This window comes from Palaemon carinicauda, chromosome 11, assembly GCF_036898095.1.
Source record: "Palaemon carinicauda isolate YSFRI2023 chromosome 11, ASM3689809v2, whole genome shotgun sequence".
In the NCBI taxonomy this organism is placed as follows: domain Eukaryota; kingdom Metazoa; phylum Arthropoda; class Malacostraca; order Decapoda; family Palaemonidae; genus Palaemon; species Palaemon carinicauda.
The window spans coordinates 83,076,931-83,098,756 of NC_090735.1; the positions used below are offsets into that span (position 1 = coordinate 83,076,931).

Consider the following 21,826-nt stretch of genomic DNA (forward strand, 5'->3'; position numbering starts at 1 on the left):
GTTTGAAAAACACTCTTGAAGATTTCATCCAGTAAAGGCTTGAAAACCTTCTAAGGACATATACTGGGAGAATGTTAACGAAGAGGCTACTTTCTTAGGATCATGAGCCAATAGCATACTATCCGGATCTGCCCTTCTGATAAAACAGGTGAGTTAGGACCTCAGTTGTTTTAGAGATAGATTAGATCCTGTTGTTTCTCCTTTAAAAGCTACACACTTTGATAGGTAAGCTTTAAGGCCTTCCACAGGGCACAGTGAAGGATCTTCCTTAAGAGGGACAATACAAGGACGGATCCAGACTTTTCAGTGAGAGGGAGTTAGGGAAAAAAGGGCACCTGTAATCACTTAAAAAGGCACTTTACAAATTTGCTCAAAAATTAATGGAATAGACAATATTATTAGAGAAGAACCATAAACCACTGATTGTAATTTATACCATTACTTTATTCATCAAAATATAAATTGTGGTTATGAAAATGTAAATAGATCTGAGGTAAGAAACTCGAGACTTTTTTACAACACCGGTAAAAAAACTATAATTAAAAAACAATTCCTGGCACCTAATTGATATCTCAAACATCATAAAATTGAAAATACAGAATATTTTAAATAACACACTTTTCTTACGCAATGAACCACACAAGAAAACACCATTTTATACAATTCATGGATAAATCATTCACTGACAATGTCATAGTAATACAGAGTACAAATAGAATTGACCCAAGAAACTAAGATTTTGTTGAAAGACACATACTGGTAAATAAACTATAATAAAAAAAAAATAATTCCTGGCATTTAATTTGATAGCTTAATTTTTATAGACTAAGAGTGATGATGTGTGTGTGTGAGATAAGAGTTTTTCATTTTTTGCGATATACTTGAACCAAAATAATCTAGTCCATCAAGATGTTCTTAGTAAACAACCTTCTGCTATTTTCATTGATAAACATTCCAATGATGGCTTTTACATCAACTTCTACGTTGTGGTGTATATGCATCAGACAGCCCAGTCAACCTCTCAACACTCATTCTATTCCTGAGGTAGATTTTTACATGTCTTAATGCTGAAAACGATCTTTCTGCTGTTGAACTGCCAACTAGTGACACACAGCCAATGGCAGGTACTTCATAGATGTTGGGGTAAATGTCTGGATTGCACAGCCTTATACATTCTATAAGATTTGTCGGCAACTGGTCTACTATAGAAAAACGATTTTTCCAATGGTTTAACTCATCAGTCAGCGACAGGGGAGAAGGAAGGCCATTCTCCCAATACAAGAGTTTCTCTGCTAGATTCCCGAGATCATGATTTTCCAGGATTAACTTTGGAATTACCTCAAACAGCGTAGAAGCAGTCCTGGACTCATGATTAAAACGAGTATCCATTTCACTCAGGAGATGATCCACAAGTGGGGCTGCTAGATTTATACGAAAGTACTCTTCAGTGGTTTGTGCAGGGGCATTACCACGAGGGATCTGACGTTGAGCTGTATGTGGTCTTGCCACTGATCCCCCAACAGCTTCCGTGAGCTTTGAGGATTCAGCAAACCACTGAGAAAACTTGGTATCTAGACTGTCTCTCAAATCTTTAATCTCTCTAATGGTTGAATCAACCATATTATATGCCTCATAGCAGTCCAAATCACTCCTTTGGAGTTTCACTGCAATTGGGCGTATTGCATACAGGGTTTGTTTTGTTGCATAAAATGCAATAATAAACTCAAAGTTCTTCATTGTTGAGAAAAGGCCACGGGCCTTGGTTCTTGTATCAGAGTCCCAACTCCAATCTTCATTTCCTATGATATCAGTAAACTCATGTGGGCTGAATATTACTTCCAGGGTCGTTACTGTAGGTATGTATAGTTCATGGAAGTTGTTGAAACAATAATGTCTTTCAACCCACTGGGTCTTACATAGGCTGAAATTTTTTTCTTATTCCCCTTGTAATCATCTGACTGTTCCAGAACTTTTTCAATCAATGACTGGCGTTTGGGAGAATTTGAAAAGAACAGGAACACTCCATTCAGAGACCCTATCATATTCTGCACAGCGGGTAATTTACATGAGGATGCAATGCTGAGGTTCAGCAGATGACTTTGGCAGTGAGAGTATATTGCATAAGGTGCAACCTGCCTTATCCTCCCATTTACTCCAGTTCGAGAGGATGACATGGCAGAGGAACCGTCGTACCCCTGGCCTCTCAGGTTTTGATAAGTGTAACCATTATCAGTTAGAGATTTAAGAATTGCATCTGCAATAGCTTCCCCTGTTGTGCGATCTAGATTAACAAAATCTATAAAGCTTTCCGAAATTATTGATCTGGTTTTCTCCTGAAAGATACCGTAGACACACAGACAGTACTTCTTTATTTGAGGTGGTGTCAGTCACTTCATCTGCAATGACACTGAAATATTTAGAGTGAGTCTCATTTAACAAATCTGCTGTTACCTTGTTTTACAGATACCAACCAATTAGACTTATAACCTCATTTTGAATGGTTTTTGATGTGTAAGTACAGTTACGTTTTCCTGACTCAAGATGACATTTTAGCACTGGATCACGTGTGGCCAACAAATTCAGAATAGACAAAAAGTTTCCAGTGTTACTGTTAGAGCTGGATCTATCATCACGTCGACCACGCAATACTATGTTCTGTTTACCACAAAAAAAAAAACAATGGCTTCAATTACACTTCTAAGAATCTCTAAATTCTTTTTGTACAACTCTTTCCGTTCATTACTTAACATTTCATCCACATGATGTTCAGGATTCACAGATGATTTTTTTTGCTGTCTTGTAATCACAGAGAGCATCTTTATGGTAGGCATGCTTTTCATGCTGATCTAGTACACGCTCTTTACCCTTAGCTTTTTGCAAGTTTGTAAAAGGTCTGTGAACCAGAACAGCATTATTCAACAGTGTATTTTTGGGTTGGAAAAGCACGCAATACTTACAATACCCACTGTTATCAGTAGGACTGTACACTAGCCATTTATATTGTTCCAACCAGGATGATTGGAATTTCAAAGATGTAGCAGGGTTTTTGCCTTTCTTGATGGTCTGTTTGAGGAAGTGTTGATAATTGGGCTGTGGCACAAAGTGATTCTCAATGAACCTGACCTTTTCTTGAACTTTTAATTTTGAGACATAAACATTCTTGTTTATTATGTCCCGAACATCATAGCAAATTGCTGAAAAAGACAAACAGTAATACAAAACATCCATCATCAGGATTCCTGCAAACATTTATAGTTCTGATTTTAAACCTATTTTATACTTTTTAAGACCAGATTTCTTATCAATATAAGACTGAGTAGCAAAAATATTCCCAAAATTATAAATAAAATTCAAATCATTCATTACGTGTCTTACCATGCTGTTGTGAAGAGTTCTCCAAGTCTGAGATTACAGGATCATCAAAATCATGCTGAATTAGCTCTTCGATTTCAGCTTCAATGGGTGGTGCAGTGTTGTCAGAATTATGGTCACCACTGTCTGTAAAGTAAAATCCAATTTGAAAATAGCCCAATAATTTACAGGCTGGATGAAAACATGTGTTAGCTTAGAGGTCGAGGACGGGCATTTCATGACGGGAGTAATTCCAATCAGTAAAACTCATTAGGATAAACAATATGACAACATCACAATTTATTACACAACACACAAAATTATTCTAGGAAAAAATATCAACGTGCTTCTTACCATGGTATTGTGGAGAGTATTCTAAGACTGAGATGACAGGAATATCACCAAAATCATGCTGAATTGGCTCTTCAATTTCAGCTTCTGCATGCTGCTGCTGTGAAATTACTTCTTCAGAATGAGTGATTGAGTCAGTCCGCACAGTTTCTGACGTTGGGATATTTGACTGTACACTGTAAATACAAAAACACACCTTGTTATTGTTAAAGATTTAAATAAGGGTGGGCCTTGTCCCCTTTAGTAAGAGCAAAACACCCTTGATTTGTTGATAGTTACCAAGAAAATAGAGGAATAATAGCCCCAGGGCCAAGCTTATCTGTTGGTTAGTTTTGTTGTTGTGAATCAATTTACCTAATAATATATTATTAGGGCAGGGCTAGTATTAGTAGTAGGCCTGCCCTTATATAGCATGTATAGTAGTCATCATGTGGACATGGTAGTAGTAATATAAATATTTTACTTCTTGGGCATAATAATATATTATTATTAACACTCAGAGCACCATGCAGTTACATTGTGTTCACTAACAGGGCCATTCACGCATTTAAGGGTTTTTGACACTTTATGTAAACCGAACTCCTTTAGTATAAAATTGCCGTTAATGACCGACCAAACAAATTTAAAAAAAAAAAATTAATATGCTATGTTGTTTACAGAACAAGTGCGTCCTTGTACTGTGACCTATTATTTGGCCTATCCTCACACAAATAAAAAATGCAAATGCGACCCACTTTTTGACCTTGTCAATGCCACTATGACGATATCGTCTGCTCAAGCAGTTTGGGGTTACATCATAGTTATCTGCGGATATTATTATTGTGTAAGTACAGATACGAGCATTTGGATGAACGTACATAAGGTAAATTTATTAACAAATAAAACAAACGATTTTGCAGCCACTTCGCACATTGGACCGAAGCATATATCTTCAATGTTTACATTTATTTTTATGCATGCCTACTAATCTATATCTAATCGTCTAACGTTCTCACCGTAGATCTAGGCCTATGTTTTGATGTCAAATGAATATAGAATACACTGCAAAAAAAGACGTTTTCTGACATACCTGAAAAACGAGTGAATTTTCCTGCATTGTTTGGCATCTTGTTCTAACAGCGCCTTTTCAACAGGCTTTACGCCTATCCTTACGTGGCATTTTGTCAGCTAAAACATCGAAAGATTCGCCACAATCGTCCGATGAGCGATCTTCCTGGCTTCTCGCTGGCCCTCTGTTGAGTGCTTACGAAGGCGCGGGAAAATCAACCTTGTTTGGAACAAGGTTGATTTTCCTGCGCCTGGGAACTTCCCAGGTGTCTGACATAACGAGGTGGCTCGCGAAGTCTATCAGCTCATTTTTATAATCATTACCGTGATAACTGTGTCATGACAGTCGTCTAATTTTTAGAATATAGGCTACTACTTCGTTTTTTAATGGTCTCAAGAAGGCACCTTGAAAACTCGAAAGGGCACTTTCAAAATTTGAGGGGGGGGGGGGGCGTTAGGACGTCGTTAACCCCGCCTCTAGATCCGTCCTTGCAATATTCAAAGGCCCCCAACACTTCGTGAGGAGTTCATTTTTAGCCAGGAATGCAGGATCTGGTTATAAATTAACTTCTCCTAACTCTGAGAATTCAATGTGGCCATCCTCCCTTGACAGTGCCACAATCTCAATGACTCTAGCACCAGAAGCCATAGCTAATAAAAAGATCGATTTCTGAGTAAGATCCCTCAAGGAAGCACAATAGTTATCTATTGAAGAGGCCACAATCTCAATAACTCTAGCACCAGAAGCCATAGCTAATAAAAATATAGATTTCTGAGTAAGATTCCTCAAAGAAGCAGAATAGTTATCTATTGAAGAGGCAAAGTGCAAGACTTTTCCCAAAGACCAAGAGATGGTTTTGGAAGGAGCATTTGGTTTCAGTTTAGCACAAGCCTTAGGGAACTTTTTGAACAGTTCGCTGTTGAGTTCTATATTGAAAGCATAAGCAATAGGTCTGGTTGGGGCTGTTTTACATGAGGAAATAGTTGTGAAAGCCAGACGTTCATGTAATGTGATGAAGAATGATAAACAGAAGTCCATTGTAATCAAAATGGGCTTATGTTTCCTAACAAACTCCACCCTCTTCTTTTAGGAGGCCAGATATTGTCTTCTTGTAGTAGAGGACTTGTACTCTTCTATAACACCAATCCTTTTCTTCGAAACTCTGTATTCTATTTTAGCAGCTAGGACGAGTAAATCATGTGCTGAAGGTTTTTCGTTATCCAAGAGGGAGCAAAGTCAGTCTCCTGTTGTACATCCTGAGACAACACTGGTGTCCGCAGAAGAATCTGACGAGGTTTGAGTTCCAGAACAAGAGGATGAAAATAGCTCTTGGGCCAATTGGGGGACACTTATGCTGCTGTCCCTTTGAAGGTTCATAGTTTGTCCAGGACCTTTATAAGGAGATTGAACAGTGGAGAAAAGATAGATATGGGTCCACAGGTTCCAATCCAGTGACATTGCATCTATCCCCACTGTTTCCAGATCTAAATTTGGTGCTATGTAACGGGTAAACTTCTTGTTGAAGCTCGGCGCAAAGAGATCTATTTGCAGTTCTGGGGCTTTCTCTAGAATCAAACAAATGATTTTTCGTCTAGAGACCATTCTGTTTCCATAGGCTTGAATCTTGATAGAATGTCTGCCGTCACATTGCAAACTCCTTACAAATGATCTGCAGAGAGATGCCAATTTCTCCTTTTCGATAAAGTGAGAATGGCCAACAATACGTAATCGATCTGTGGAGATCTCGATCCCTGTCTGTTGATGCAGTGGACTATAGTCTTGCTGTCGAGAGCTAACCTGATGTGTGAGTTCCGCTTTGGGTTCAACCTCTTCAGAGAAAGAAAAACTGCCATAGCTTCCAGAATGTTGATATGAAATCGTTGAAAAGCGACTGACCACTGACGCTGTATCTTCTTGGTGGGAGTATGACTCGCGCCCCCCCCCCCCAATCACGTTCAGAGGCATCCGTGTGAATCGACACTGACGGAGAAGGAAACTGCAGGGGAATGTATGTCGACAAGTTCTTGGCAGTGTGCCACAACTTGAGCTGTTTGTACAGTAGAGCCACGGTTTTGCGGCGATGATCTCTCCAACCATTAGATGCCTTTCATCTCCAGACTCTTGGCATATTTGAGTCTTGCTTTCAGGATACGGCTTGTAAACGCTGCAAATTGTAGCGAACCCAAAACTCTATCCTGATGACGTCTGGTGATCATCTTCGAATGAAGCATTCACCTGACCGAACTTGCTATTTCCTTCCTCTTGTCTTGAGGCAGAGAAAGGATGTGTTACTTCAAATCCCAATGCAGATCTAGTAATGGAGTTATAGCCACTGTACCATAATTATACTTTTACCTAGCCCAGCTCTCCAATACATCGTCATCATTTCCATTATTATTATTATTATTATTATTGAATAAAAATGAAATTATGAAAATTGAAGTTAATATCTTAAGTGAGTATTTCTCAGCTCCCAACTCCTTTAGTAGAGCAATAAGTATTTTAAGCTCATACCTACTCCACTCTGTATTTCTCATACCTCTATACACATACTTTATCATTTCAACTAGATAACATCCTGTATATTTAAAAAGTCGCATGAAATTTAGATGTAATGATGAGTAATGTTCACTCTCAATGCATATAAAGTCAGTAGCATTATTGCCATCTATTATTGAACACTGGAAATTACTATACACATCACCAGCTGTTCCACTTAGTGCATTGGTGGTTATCACAGTGTATGTGGCTTTGTGCAAATTTTACTCACAATAGTAACCTGCAAGCATGCAAAAAGAAAGTTAGCAGTACAAGACAGGTATTATTCATAATAACAATGTAAAATTATTGAGATACACGATGATAGTATTGAATGATTTTAGCAATAATATTGATACAGCAAAAACAATACAATATATTGGCTATACTTTTGCCTCTAATTATATTTTTACCCAGTTCGATACGCTATACAATAATATTCAAGCGTTTGAGAGAGATATAGATTTAATATGGCATTTTTGGAGGCAAAAGTTAAGTGGTGCAGAAAAAAAAAATGAGATTATTTACCGATAAATTCTTAATATAATCAGTACAGTATTTCATATACAGTATTGTATACAAATCATATGATACATATATGCTATTTATCCATAGTTAACAGCAATAGAACTAGGCACTTATTTTATATCTCTAACAGACCTGCACAAAAAAAAAAAAAAAAAAAAAAAAAAAGTTCAGCTGGCGACATTGTAAATGCTTGCTGAATAGTAACTGAGCTTACTATATCCAGAAACCTATCAATAATATTGTTGGAACAAGAGTTAAGGCTATTGAGGATTGCGTTCCATGAGTTTTCGAATAGTAAGTACTAGTATCTCCCTAGTCTAATATACAGAGATTATGATAATTCACTATTTGTTGAACTTTGGGACCTTTTGTATCATCAGTAACGAAATTATTGCCACAGAGGGAATTGTGAGCACTGATGTCTCCCTTAATAGAGATCTAGCTAGAATTAGTGCATAGTGCAAATTATGTGGTATGAAGTTGAATCCTAACAAAACGCAAAGTATGATTGTAAGTAGGTCAAGGACAGTGGTTCCTTAATATCCGGATCTCAGCATTGATAATGTTTCTTTAACATTGTATGACTTTTAAAATTTTAGGTGTGATTCTTGACAGTAAATTTACTTTTGAGAAACACATTAGGTCTGTGTCTTCTTCAATTGCACAAAAAGAATTGGCTTATTGAGAAAGTCTTTCAAGATTTTCGGTGATCAATCTATTCTGAAGAAGTGTTTTAATTCTTTCATTTCACCTTGTTTCGAGTATTGCTCTCCTGTCTGGTCTTCAGCTGCTGATTCTCATCTTAATTTGTTGGACAGAAACTTACGGTCTATTAAATTTCTTATTCCTGATCTAGATATCAATCTTTGGCACCGTCGTTCAATTAGTTCATTGTGCATGTTTCATAAGATTTTTCATAATTCGGACAATCCTTTACATTCAGATCTTCCTGGACAGTTCATCCTTTTCGTAATACTAGGCATGCAGTTAATTCTAATAGTGAGGCCTTCTCCATCATAGGGCTCAATACTACACAATATTCTAGAAGTTTTATTCCAGCTGTGACTAAGTTGTGGAATGATCTTCCTAATCTGGTAGTTGAATCAGTAGAACTTCAAAAGTTCAAAATTACAGCAATTGTTTTTATGTTAAATAGGCTGACATAAGTCTTTTTTATAGTTTATATTTGATATATCAGTTTTGATGCTGTTACTGTTTTAAAAATAATTTATTGCTATTTTTTTCTCATCATTTATTTATTTCCTTATTTCCTTTCCTCACTGGACTATTTTTCGCTGTTGGAGCCCTTGGGCTTATAGCATCTTGCTTGGCTAGTAATAATAATAATAATAATAATAATAATAATAATAATAATAATAATAATAATTAATAGGAGGTCTTTTTTGCTTATCTGGCTGAATTTTGCAAAATAAAGTTGCAAGAGGGTTTAGTATATTATTTTGAAAATTAAAGGAGTTATTATTAAGATACAATTTAACTCCAGATAACTGCAATTCTGAAGTGTTAAATATCATAGCACCGAAGGTTACTTTATCATAAATATAGATCACAGTCCATAATGTCTCAGGAGAAGGAAGGATGCCAGATAATTGATAATCAATCAATCAATCAATCTTAGGAGAAGGAACCAAGCAAGATGCTAGATCGTAATTTCCTATTGAGGGGTTAGTAACTTTAGTATTTTGTAAGCACATTGCAGTAAGATTATAATTTTTCAGTAATCTTTAAATTTCCCCTAGATGCAAACAGGGTTCAAGTTTGTTAATATTCCACACGAATATGTTGGATCGAACATTAAGGCAAAGAAGATGCATTTCCACTTTGCAGAATATTATTTCTACGTATTCGTTGCAGTTGGGTTCTTGTTTCAATGCACAGGTATAACTTGTTTCATTGGATTTGAATCCTTTTATTATTATAGTTTCCTGATATATATTTTGGTTATGATTTGTTTCCTGTTCATCTTTTTAATTATTGTTGAGTTTTCTATAAATTTTTCAACACGAAGAGGGTCTGTTGCACGCTTCTTTATCAGATGGTCAACACGTATATAACCCAAAGTGTGTGTTTCTAATTTACCATACTGGTTTTTATTCTTGTTCGTTATAAAAAATCAGATTACCAATTTTATGTATATTTATGTTTTCAACGTCATGAAATTCAGAAATGGAGAAATCATTTCTGCCACGTGAAACTTGTAGGCTCCACTATTTTGTTGTTGTTTTTGGTAAAACTATCGCTCTACCTGTGATGCCTATAACCGGATATAGATTTATTTTTTCGAATGGTACATTATCAATTGGGTTTGTTTCAACTACTATCGTCATAAGGGTTGTTATGAGCCTCGGCCTTTACTACATGTTCAGTAGCTTGATTAAATATTAGGTCGGGTTCAGATTTAGAAGCTGGGAATCAAGGGAGTTAATCTGTTACTGCAACAGTTCGATTTGGTACATCAACAAACGAATCTTTCTTTATAATGAATTTCGAAGAAACCTCTTAAGGCTCACTTAGACAATCTTCACTATTCACTTTTTTCTACTTTGAAGGTTTTCATGTACCCGTTATTTTATGAGATTTAGATTTCAAAAGGACCCTCTGTATCCATGTAGGTATCAGAAGTGATTTATGTGTCAAACCTGTTCTGTACAGGAATCTGAGCTTCTTGCTTACATAGTGGATTTTGAACTCCAGTGTTTTAGGCCTTTTCAGTTACTTTTTTGTTATGGGCGTTTTGTTGAATATTTAGGAGTAACATTATTCTGTAAATTAGGACTTTCAAATGTATGATTAGTTTTGGAACTAGAAGTTTAATCACGTGGATTGGACAAAATTATTGAATAAGTCGATCCTTGAGCATCGTTATTAACCAAAAGTTTTTTCCTGGTTATACTAAAGGTTATGTGGTCATTATTTGCCGTTTCAGTGACTGCTTGCACCAGTTTATATTAATGACATTGTCGTGAATTTGGAGACTGAGCTCCTTTAAAATGAGTACAAAATCATCTTCTGAACATTCTGCAGAGAAATTATGCATCTTGGAGCAGGTGAAACATCTTTGGTCACTAGTGCGTCATAATCATAATATTTAAAACATTGAATAGGTCGAGGATGTAATTTTTAACAGAAGTATTCAAGAGTCGAATTTATATATAGTCAGGCAGATGAGGTGAGGTAAATACTATCAACATTCGATTAATGGTTCGTTTCAGCTCTTTAACTTTGAAAATATTGAGAGGTCACATCACCAATTTGTCCTCTTCTGAAAACTTATACAGATCTCTACAAAAAATTATTCTTCTAGCTTGATTAAAAGTCTCCTGCGCAGATACTTTTTTAACTTGTGTTTCATTGCCTGTTTTAACTAGCAAACATTATCATATCTTTTCAAATTGCCTTGAGGAATGGTGGCAGCTTTTTTTTCAGACATCCATAGCCTATAATCGTATTGTTATGCCGTTCCTTCTAGGAAGCAACATGCCAGACTGGTCCCACTATGATTCTGGGACTAATTTCCTTTTTAACGCCGTGAAAATCAGTGTCCTTGGGTACCAATTAAAAATTTTAGTTTGTAGCATTTTGCGTGTTACTTAGCTTTACATGGCTAGACAGGCCAGGGAATTCATAATTATTAACTTTTATAAAGGATATTTTAACCTTGGAAGGGTCAGCAAAAGTAACCTAGATTTCAAAATCCTTTTTGTTTATCATTTGAATTTAAATTTCCTGCTTTAAATTTTCCCCAAAGGCATTAAACACTTATGCAATATTTCATGATTTATATTGCGGGAAATACCTACAAAGCATAGAACATTCACATTTTAATTTTTACCCCAATACTTTTATTCCCTTGGGGGTCCTGGGGAATAAGGAACAGAAAGTTCAAGTCTAATAACACTTGACACAGATGTATTGGTGATTCTTTTTAATGCCTAGGTCACCAATAGAATTTTCCTTTTTCAATAAGCAGGGGTCGTCAATTATCACAGATGTCGACGGGGAAGGAATTAATTCCATAAAATGCTAATGGGGTCTCTTTCAGGATGTCAGTCTAAATTTTTTCCCCTTGAACTTATTTCTTCCATATGGTTTGTTCAATTTTATTATTATGAATTCCCCTCAAAAAAAAAAAAAAAAAAGAATGAATAACATTGATGATGTTTCAAAACGGAAACATCATCAATGTTATTCATTCACTCGCACGCTTAGGTCCAAGCATTATTACGAAGTTGGTAAGACCACCATAGCTTTTCCAGTTGTGTTAAAAAAGAAACTCCAATCCCAGCAATGGTATCTATTCCTAAAAATCTGGACAAGGAAAAAGGGAAGAGAGGTTAGACAGCAGGGTGGGAGACAGTTCGTGAACCCTCTTGCCCGTCACAAGGCTTCAAAACAGAAGTGATATTCCGTGATGAAACCGAGTAACTGCTTTAAGGCCTTCTCTTATCAAGAGGGAACAGAAGCATAATGACAAGAATCCAGTCTTTCTCTGGAGTTTCTCTTATGAGATGAATGTCAGACTGTTTAGTTTTCTTATAATTTATACACACATGGTTAAGTTGTTTGCTTGGTTGTAGGCGGTTTCTCTTGATGGTGCGCGAATTTATTCAGTTATTGCTCAGTATTAAGTGTCCTTGGAGACTACAGACCACAATAACCTCCAAAAAGTTTTTTCTTAGAGGGAAAAATATATTTTTAGGGAGGTGCTGTGTGGTCTCCAAGACCCTTCCTCCTCCCTAGCCTCTAGCAGGGAGTGAGACAATTTATTCTTACTTTGAGTTTGAAAGATGGCATCCGGAGGTAAGGTAGTGCCCAAGTAGCATTGTTTGCAGTTGTAGTAATTGTTCTCAGTGATGATGCGTCATCAATGGCCAGACGATTAGAGGTACTGTATTGAGGTCAATAGTGTCTAAGCTCAAGGGTCTCCCTTATAAATATCCAACCCGTGCTTTGCACATTAATACATTGGCCTTCGAGTAGGGGAGACAATTTTTTTTTTTACAATGTGTCTTCCTTTATTATAACTACATTTCGACAACCAGACAAGAGCCTGTTGTCTTCAGAGATAGGGGTTTTGTTCAAGAATTCTGAAAACAGTAATTCTTCTATTTACAAAGCTCCTCAACCCACTTCACCTGTAAGGCTCTCTCAATGTGGTGGCAGATGCCCTGTCCAGGCTGAATGTCCTGGATACAGAGTGGATCATAGATCAGTGATCCTTCCTCCTGATCCTCGATCAGAATTATCCTAGACATCTAAGTGGACCTGTTTGCAACGTTAGAGAACTACAACCTCTCACTCTATGTAGCTTCAAATGTAAATTCTCAAGCAGTTGCAAGAAATGCTTTGTAATTTACATATGAACAGATGGACTCCGATCTACTGAACAACTGTGCTCCTGGCCGCAAAGTGGCAGAAGTCATTGGTTTCCACCCATTCTCTTCTAGCAACGTTACGCATTAGATAGGCTGTAAGAGGTCCTTGTTCACCAGTCAGTGTGGGTGGCATGGATGGACTTCCATGGTGATACGACTTCTTGGCTTCCTTTCTGGTCCACCTCTTTGAAGATAGAAAGTTCAAACCTTCAACTTTTTTTTTTCATACAAATTTGCATTGACTATGCCTATCAGAGGGCATTTAACATGGATTTATATTCTGGTATGTTTCACAAAATTACTGTCTTCCACTTTGCAACGACCATCGTTATCAACTCCAGTGTGCTGTCCACTCGATAAAAAGCTTCCTTTTTGGGTCAAATGTAAAAACTCCCTTACAAGTCTCAAAGAGATAGTTTAGAAAGCTGTACTTTTAATAGCCTTAGCATTGGTATCAAGAGTCAGTGAACCTGCAACACTATGCAGAGAACAGCATTTCCTCATCCTCACACCTGGTTGTCTCCTGATACTGACTTCGGATTTTCTATCTTTTATCAATAATGAAAAGCCCCACCAGAGGTGGGGTCCTATTTATGTCTCAGCTTTATAATCTAGTTGTGGTAACCTTTATCTGGTGTCTACCCAGCAATCATATCTGCAGGGATCTACGTATTCAGAAGATAGTCTTTTAAAAATACCAAGATAAACAAGTACCTTTTTACAGAAACTATACATGTTCTCATCACCTTCAACAAAGAGGCATACCCATTCTCTATCCCTAAAACCCATAAAGTGAGAAAATTTGCTTTTTCATTGCCATTATTTGCTAATATACAATTTCAGGATACCCAAAGCCTTACAGGTTGGTCTGATCATCGGGTGTTTATGAGACATTCCCTGAAACAGATCAAAGAGGTATAACACGTACATGGGGTTTGGCTCAGTAGTGGGACCTATGGGGGGAAGCTGAGTAGAAGAGAGGGATCATCAACCAGGTTCCTCAGTTATTTCCTATCATATATGAAAGTGTGAATTGGGAGTTCGCTTTGTTATAGTACCTCAATCCTTAGCCTTTTCTATGATCTGGCAATAGTCCTTGGGGAACATACAACAGCCTAAACCCCAAATAAGTTTTGATGATAGAAAAACTTATTTTGGGGAAAGTGCTGTATGGTCCCCAAGACCCTCCACCCTTCCTAGACTCATGAAACGAAGCGGAACATAATAAAAAAATCTCCTGGATTCTTCTTCTTCTTTAAGATTGCCATGCCTTATAGCATGACACGGGCTCTTGTCCTAGACAGCCCGTAAGGGAATAGCAATCTGGAATGAGAACTCCTAAAGGAGCAAAAATGGTTTATTAAAAAGGAGAGGTTGGATTGGAAAGTGTCTGGAGCAGGAAAAGGATGCAGGATAGGGGATAAAAGGATGTTTTATGAGGGATGACGGAGAGGTTTGACAAGACATGGAAAGGGGCAGAAAGTAACCCGAAAAAGGGGACTCTTTTTTAGGTCCACGAAGGAAAGGTTTTAGTTAGAGGTAAAAGTGTTGATAGTAGAAAGTCCCAGTAAGTAGGAGAGACTGGGAGAGGAGAGAAGGATTTTCAGTAGGAGAGAATAGGAGTAGGTTTAAGCAAAGAGGCTCATTCCTGCTCTATGTTAGATTTGGAAAGGGTAAATGAAGAGGTTAAAAGGATTGGGTAGGTTATGGGAGAGGGGGGAGGGGCCCGGTTCTGTACCACGCTCGATAAGTTAGTGCGAGAGAGGCCCCTCAAGGATCAGGTTATCACTGCACTGAAGCTGAATTGATGAAAGGTTGCAGGAGTTGCAGGAAGGTGGGAGCTGAGGTCGAGGTTAAGGACAGGAATCTGGTAAGGATCTGAATGGCAATGGGAATGAGGTCAGTCAAGGTGAGCGACTCGATTTGTTGAGCCAAGGATGTAGGTTGAGGAGGGGGAATTGCAGGATGAGGAGTTGAAGCAGCTTGTTGTTGGATTGCAGGTGCAGGCACAGGAATGATGGGTGTCTGGTTTCGCTTTGCAGTTGCAGAAGCAGGAACAGTGGTAGGCTGCCGTTGACTTCCATGGCGAGGAGTTGGCTGGTTCTTGGGTTATGGCATCGAAGTTGGCTTGTTGTTTTTAGGAGGATTAAAGGTTAAAGGTGTCTGGTTTCAGTTCCAGTTCCATCAGAATAGATGCTCACCAGAACGTCAGCCGGGCAAGCCCAACCCCCCACTGTGATGCCCTACCACAGCAGTAGCCTCCCCAGTAAACAGCTTAAACTCACGATCCTGGGCGGGGATCGATCTCTTACCACGCGAATGCTAGGCAAACACGTTACCACTGTACTAGATTGCCCTTCATTGCAGCAATTCTCCTTAATCGTTCAGGGCAACGTTTGTTCCAGGCACGATGAGGCTTGGAGCAGTTGCAGCACTTAGGGCGAGTTTCTTGTCCATTCTTGTGGGCCTGTATACAAATCTCAGTGTTGTGACGTTGACTACAGACACCACAGAAAGCAGGGCCTTGGCAGTCCTCCTTGTGATGGCCGTAGCGTTGGCAGGTTGGCAGTGGTAGCAGCGAAGAGGCTCAGGGGTATAGTCTTGAATTGGATACGTCCCCCAGACTCCCAGATCCAGTGATGAAGGAACAGGACCTATGAAGGTGGCTAAAAGCCTCCTGACAGGGACGTTGTCACGGTTTTTGCAGCGGTCGGCCTTTTCTACATTGCTGCAGGAAGTAACACTGGAGATTGGCATAGCAGTTGGATATCTGGATATGATTGCCTTTCTTCTAATTAAGGCAGGGTCAAGCAGGATAAGGTCAGGTTCTTCTTGTAGGTGTTTGACGGTATCCAAGTCCTTGGGGATGATAATTAAATCACCCTTTCGGTTTGGTCTAGCTGAGAGCTTGACGCCAGGCTTTGCAGCCATGGCAGTAACTGCTGCATAGGAAGTAGAGCTGTTGAAGAGCCTAAACTTCGGGAGAGGTCTCATGGGTTCTTGCTGGGAAGGTGGGGAACTGGCAGCGATGGCAGTGACCTCCTGTAGAAGGTCTTGAAGACAGGAAACACAGTTGCAGTCCAAGGTGTGTGCCCCCTGAGGCTCTACCTCCATGACAGTGGAGGTCACAGGTGCTGGAGAAGGAGTGCGGGCTGCGACAGGTGCTGTCTGTGAAGGTGGAGAGGGGACAGACAAGGGCGAGGCAAGGTTCTCAGTCCTTGGTGTCCTTAGAGGCGATGATGAGGGTTCAATGGGAGCTGGTGAAGATTGATCAGGGCTCTTCTTCCGTTTGGGAGGGGGAGTAGTCTCCTCCAAAGCAGCTGGATCGGGTTGAAAGTACTGGCGGATGAGTGAAGATATAATATTGCAATAGTTGCAAGTACATCTAATGTTGTGTCAATGAACTGTGAGGTCATCAACCTCCTCGGTAGAGACACCAGCCATGTCGAACAGTTCGAGTCTTCGTTGTTTGTATCTGTTGCAGGGCCAACAGTTGCAGTCCTCTAGGTAAAGGCGCTTGCAATGTCGTACAATGCCATAGAGGGACCATGCCCAATCGCCAAGAAAGGCAACGGACATGGCGAAACTCTACGGGGATTGCAGTGAAATTTTCACCCCCGGGAGGCTATCCAAGTGATGAACTTGTGCGATGTGTCTTCTGGTCAGCGATGAGTTGTCGTCGGCACCGAGTCTAAAACGAAACTGATCCTGGATTGAAAAGATGAATAGTACATAAATATTTCACCCTTCTTTGCTCCAAAACCACAAGTAAATTATCTGTATTTTGTCCTATCAACAAAAAACAAAAAACCAAAAATTATTCCCCATTTTTCAAGTACTGTCGTTGAAACGCAAAATTGCTCAATAGTTCTTCAAAGAATTCTTATTTTGGATTGAAGTTGGTAGCTTTCGTGAAAAAGAAACGGGATTTAATGAAGGAAAACCTATATTTTGGAGGTGCTTTGTGGTCCCCAAGGACTTTTCTGTAAAGTCAAGTACAGGGAAACTATTGTACATGATATACCAAACATATATTGTTTTTCCTGCCCAAGGATTAGTGTATTAACGTGCAAGACACTTATTCAGTGTATACAAGGGAGATCCAGAGGTTCAGGATGTATTGAACCTGTCACAGCACCTACAAGGCAGAATTCATCTGCCACTGAGAACCATTACTAACACTGAAGACAGAGATTACCTGGGTAATTGTTTCTTCCCCAGCAACCATCTTTTCAATCCAGGAGAAAAGATGGTTGCTGGGGAAGAAACAATTACCCAGGTAATCTCTGTCTTCAGTGTTAGTAATGGTTCTCAGTGGCAGATGAATTCTGCCTTGTAGGTGCTGTGACAGGTTCAATACATCCTGAACCTCTGGATCTCCCTTGTATACACTGAATAAGTGTCTTGCACGTTAATACACTAATCCTTGGGCAGGAAAAACAATATATGTTTGGTATATCATGTACAATAGTTTCCCTGTACTTGACTTTACAGAAAAGTCCTTGGGGACCACAAAGCACCTCCAAAATATAGGTTTTCCTTCATTAAATCCCGTTTCTTTTTCACAATAGCTACTAACTTCAATCCAAAATAAGAATTCTTTGAAGCACTATTGAGCAATTTTGCGTTTCAACTACAGTATTTGAAAAATGGGGAATAATTTTTGTTTTTTTGTTGATAGGACAAAATACAGATAATTTACTTGTGGTCTTGGAGCAAAGAAGGGTGAAATATTTATGTACTATTCTTTCTTAGTTATTGATATATATCATACAAAATTTCATGGGAAACTATGACATTAAAGGACACTTTTTTGCTCATATGACAAATATTCCAATCATAAATACTAAGTAAAAGAGCTCCCGGCTCTTTTTTATATTCATTAGCATTTAACTATATTCATCAAACAATGATCTTACAAGAAAGGCTTGTGTTAAGTTTAGCAGTGTCAAAAGAATAGCAATCTGTCTTCAAACTTTGGTAACATATTCTTAAAATGGTTATGATTCATAGTAGCAATGAGAAATTTGCTATACCACACATAAGGTATAAAACAAATACGTGTGCATACCCGAAAATATGCATGCATACTACTATATCTCCTTTCAAAACTTAAAACTAACTCATGCACATTTAGTAAAGACAACAATACAGGTAACAAAATATCTGAAAAATAGTTTAAAATCTCTACATTAGTGTTGATTCCATATAAATAGAATGATCAGAATTCTTAACTGAACTCGAAAGTGAATAGGATCAAACTACTTGAAATTTTTATTAATGTTTTCGTAATAATGTCAAATGTGGTATAATTAATTAATCTTACTCAAAAAAATTGCTAAATTTTCTTAGTGTTTTGGAATTATAACTATATATATATTCTTATGACTAATTTGTGTATACTTTCTCGACATTGGCTTAGACATGACATCAAGACTTAAACATGTCAATAAGAAATTTAAGGGATTCTTTTGAACTTTTCCTTTTGGAAATAGAAAAAAGGTAAAGGAAGCGATAACCCAATTATTGAAAGTTCGGGGAAATAAATTCAGAGAAGAATTTTTAAATTATTGTCAGAAACAGAAAAGTGCCCTTCAAAAACAGAGCATTTTAAAGACACCTAAACTCCAAAGAAACAAAATGGGGTGATCTGTTAACAGCAAGGAAGCTACCTAAGAGAATGATATTAACTTTCATGTATAGAAGATTGAAAAATAGTACAATTAATGAAATAAATTACCCGTATTAAAGTTTTTCTCCAAAAAGAGTACTAAAGATAAAAGCCAGCACTATATAGCCCAGACTCAAAATATTAAAATAAAATTGTATTGAGAACAATTTAAGCCCAGAATGTTAATAAAACATGTAGAAACTGTTGGTAGGAGGCATTAAATTGACTGAAATTAGGAAACCTTTCAAATATGATTCAAAAGATGAATTACCGTAAATACCTGTACTATGAAAAAACACAAACAACTGGAATCTTATTGAAGGAAATCAATTATTCGAAGGAATATAACTGAGCAGAATTCAGGGAAGCAATGGAAATAATGGAGAGGGAAATTAGTGATTTGCTAACAAATGAAAAATATCTGTGTAGATCCTGAAAATAGATATAATCCAAGAATAGAAATAAATATAGCCATGAAAAGGATGTAGAGCTGCCAGTATTAAACCAGACCTCGACATATCACTCATAGATGCTGAAATAGCAAAATCAAACATTTGCTATAATATTACAGAATGGAAAATAAAATAAAAATGGAAGACACAATGCTGCAAAAGCACAACGGTTTTTGAAACTTACTTTGGAAATTCAAACAAGATTGAGGAAGAAAGTTAAGTCTACTGTAAATCTTACCATATGAACTGTATTGATCGTAAAGAAATTTCTATGTAAGCCTTTTCAAGACATTTAAGGAAGTAAGAACCTCTTCTAGGAGAAGGCCACTCCAAAACCAAACGTTGTTCTTTAGTCTTGGGTAGTTCCATAGCCTCTATACCATGGTTTTCCACGGTCTTGGGGTAGAGTTCTCTTGCTTAAAGGTACAGTCAGACACACTATCCTATCTTATTTCTCTTTCTCTTGTTTTCTTTTTAAGGTTTTTTAGTTTATATGCGAAAAATATATTTCAATGTTGTTACTATTCTTGAAATATTTTACATTAATTGTTCATTACTTATCTTGTAATTTATTCATTTCCTTATTGCAATTCCTTATCGGGGAATGTTTCCTTGTTGGAGCCCTTGGCATAATAGCGTCTTGCTTTTACAACTAGGGTTATAGCTTAGCTAGTAATAATAATAATAATAATAATAATAATAATAATAATAATAATAATAATAATAATAATAATAATAATAATAATAATATGAGCTTTTTAATTACTGACAAAGAAGAAGTAAGTCAAAATATGAAAGTTCATGAATGTATTCCGTTTACTTGGATGGATTTGAGCTAAATACTTTAATCCTTTGAGGCCCATTAGATTCATTCTACATCTGGATATCTCTACTCCCTTCAGCATCATTGGAGGTATTTACGTCTGGTTATTAAATATCAATGGAAAGGAAATCTATTCAGCTATATGAAAGAAAATGTTGTGAAGTCTTCTCTCTTGAATGTATTGTGCTAAGGTGAGTAAAGTCAAATTTCCCAAAAAAGGGCCTGGGGCTTGAATGTCGAATGTTTTCGTGAGGTGCTGGGTCTCAAAAGGGTTAATGGAGATTTATTGATACATATTTGGATTTAGTTGAAAAGGAAAAACAATAATTTCTTTCCAACACAGATAAAGATTTTTATGTGAATTATATAAAAGTACAACAAATCCTATCTAATTCAGAATATCACTGAAAAGGAAAGTTTACGAACCGCTAAAGAGGTTTTGGTCTCAGTGTATCAAACATTGCGTTTTTTTTTTTTTATCTTTAGAAGAATGTATACAGTAAGGGCTTAACTAACTGCATATTCAGTGTAAAATGAATGAATGAAGCTAAATTTAGCAATTTCGTGAAAATTTCGCCAAAATAAGATTTCGCCATTTTCAAAGAGGTAAGGGACCCTGTTGTTGCCAGACGAAAGATGAAAGCAATCCAAAGTATATTAATCATAAAAATGGCAATTTATTGTGCCCATATGCCACTGTAAAATTTTGTGTTTCAGCTGTCAGACATCAGGTGTCAGCTGACAGTTTTTTTTCTCCATTTATTGGATTTGATATTTATTTTATGGGCTACCGAACGACACTTTTCCCGATGGCATCGATCACGTGATATATTGATCTTTCCTCGATCATATCTTTAGTGTGCTTCGATCATTGAGTGAGAGGGGTGTATTACTTTTGTGATTATGAGAGATATTTAAGTGATTTTTCCTTTCTGTATCACATTTTATGTTTTTACTCATAAACATCAATTATGCATAAGAGGAAGAATTCAATGAGGTGTTTAGCTGCTATCAGAAATATTCAAATGTTCAATAAAAAAAGAAAATGTGAAGTTGATGAGAAGGCAACACTACTCTCTCAAACGTTTGGTACAGAGAGTAAACACAGCCACGTGGGATTTTTATTGTTCGTTGGGACATTTTATAAAACTCCTCAAAATATTAGCGAAACAGTGGGTTTGATTGTTGATTTGTTGATTGTTGCTATCTGATGGTGAAGATAAATCTGAAATGTTATTTGAAGATGAAACTTTTCCAAGTGATGTGCAATAAAGTGATGCAACACCTTACGAGGTAAACTTTTGAAAAAATTTATTTGTGATAAAGAACAAGCATTGAATTGTGTATCAAATACCAGTGAGATCCTTCCTGTTTTATCAGAATGCTATATCCAGAGCGATTTTTGGTGATTGTGGGAGTAAACTAAAACATTGCTATGAAAGAAAAAATTTAGATGTTGATTTGAAATTTAAATGTAAATGTGAGTTTCCTGAGAATTTTCATAGTTCAACTGCGAAATCAATTGAAAATATAGAAACTGATAATATTGGTATAGTAACTACTTCCTTTATTTATCAGAATATTTTCAATCCAGGAGAAAAGATGGTTGCTGGGGAAGAAACAATTACCCAGGTAATCTCTGTCTTCAGTGTTAGTAATGGTTCTCAG

General features: G+C 37.3%; 1 protein-coding gene across 1 annotated transcript; it reads right to left on the reverse strand.

The window, feature by feature from the left end:
• Positions 1-972: 972 nt before the first annotated feature.
• LOC137649349 (52 kDa repressor of the inhibitor of the protein kinase-like) lies at positions 973-1,737 on the reverse strand. Its single transcript, XM_068382331.1, has one exon. The coding sequence runs from the start codon at positions 1,735-1,737 to the stop codon at positions 973-975; it is 765 nt and encodes a 254-aa protein (XP_068238432.1).
• Between the last annotated feature and the right edge of the window lie 20,089 nt (positions 1,738-21,826).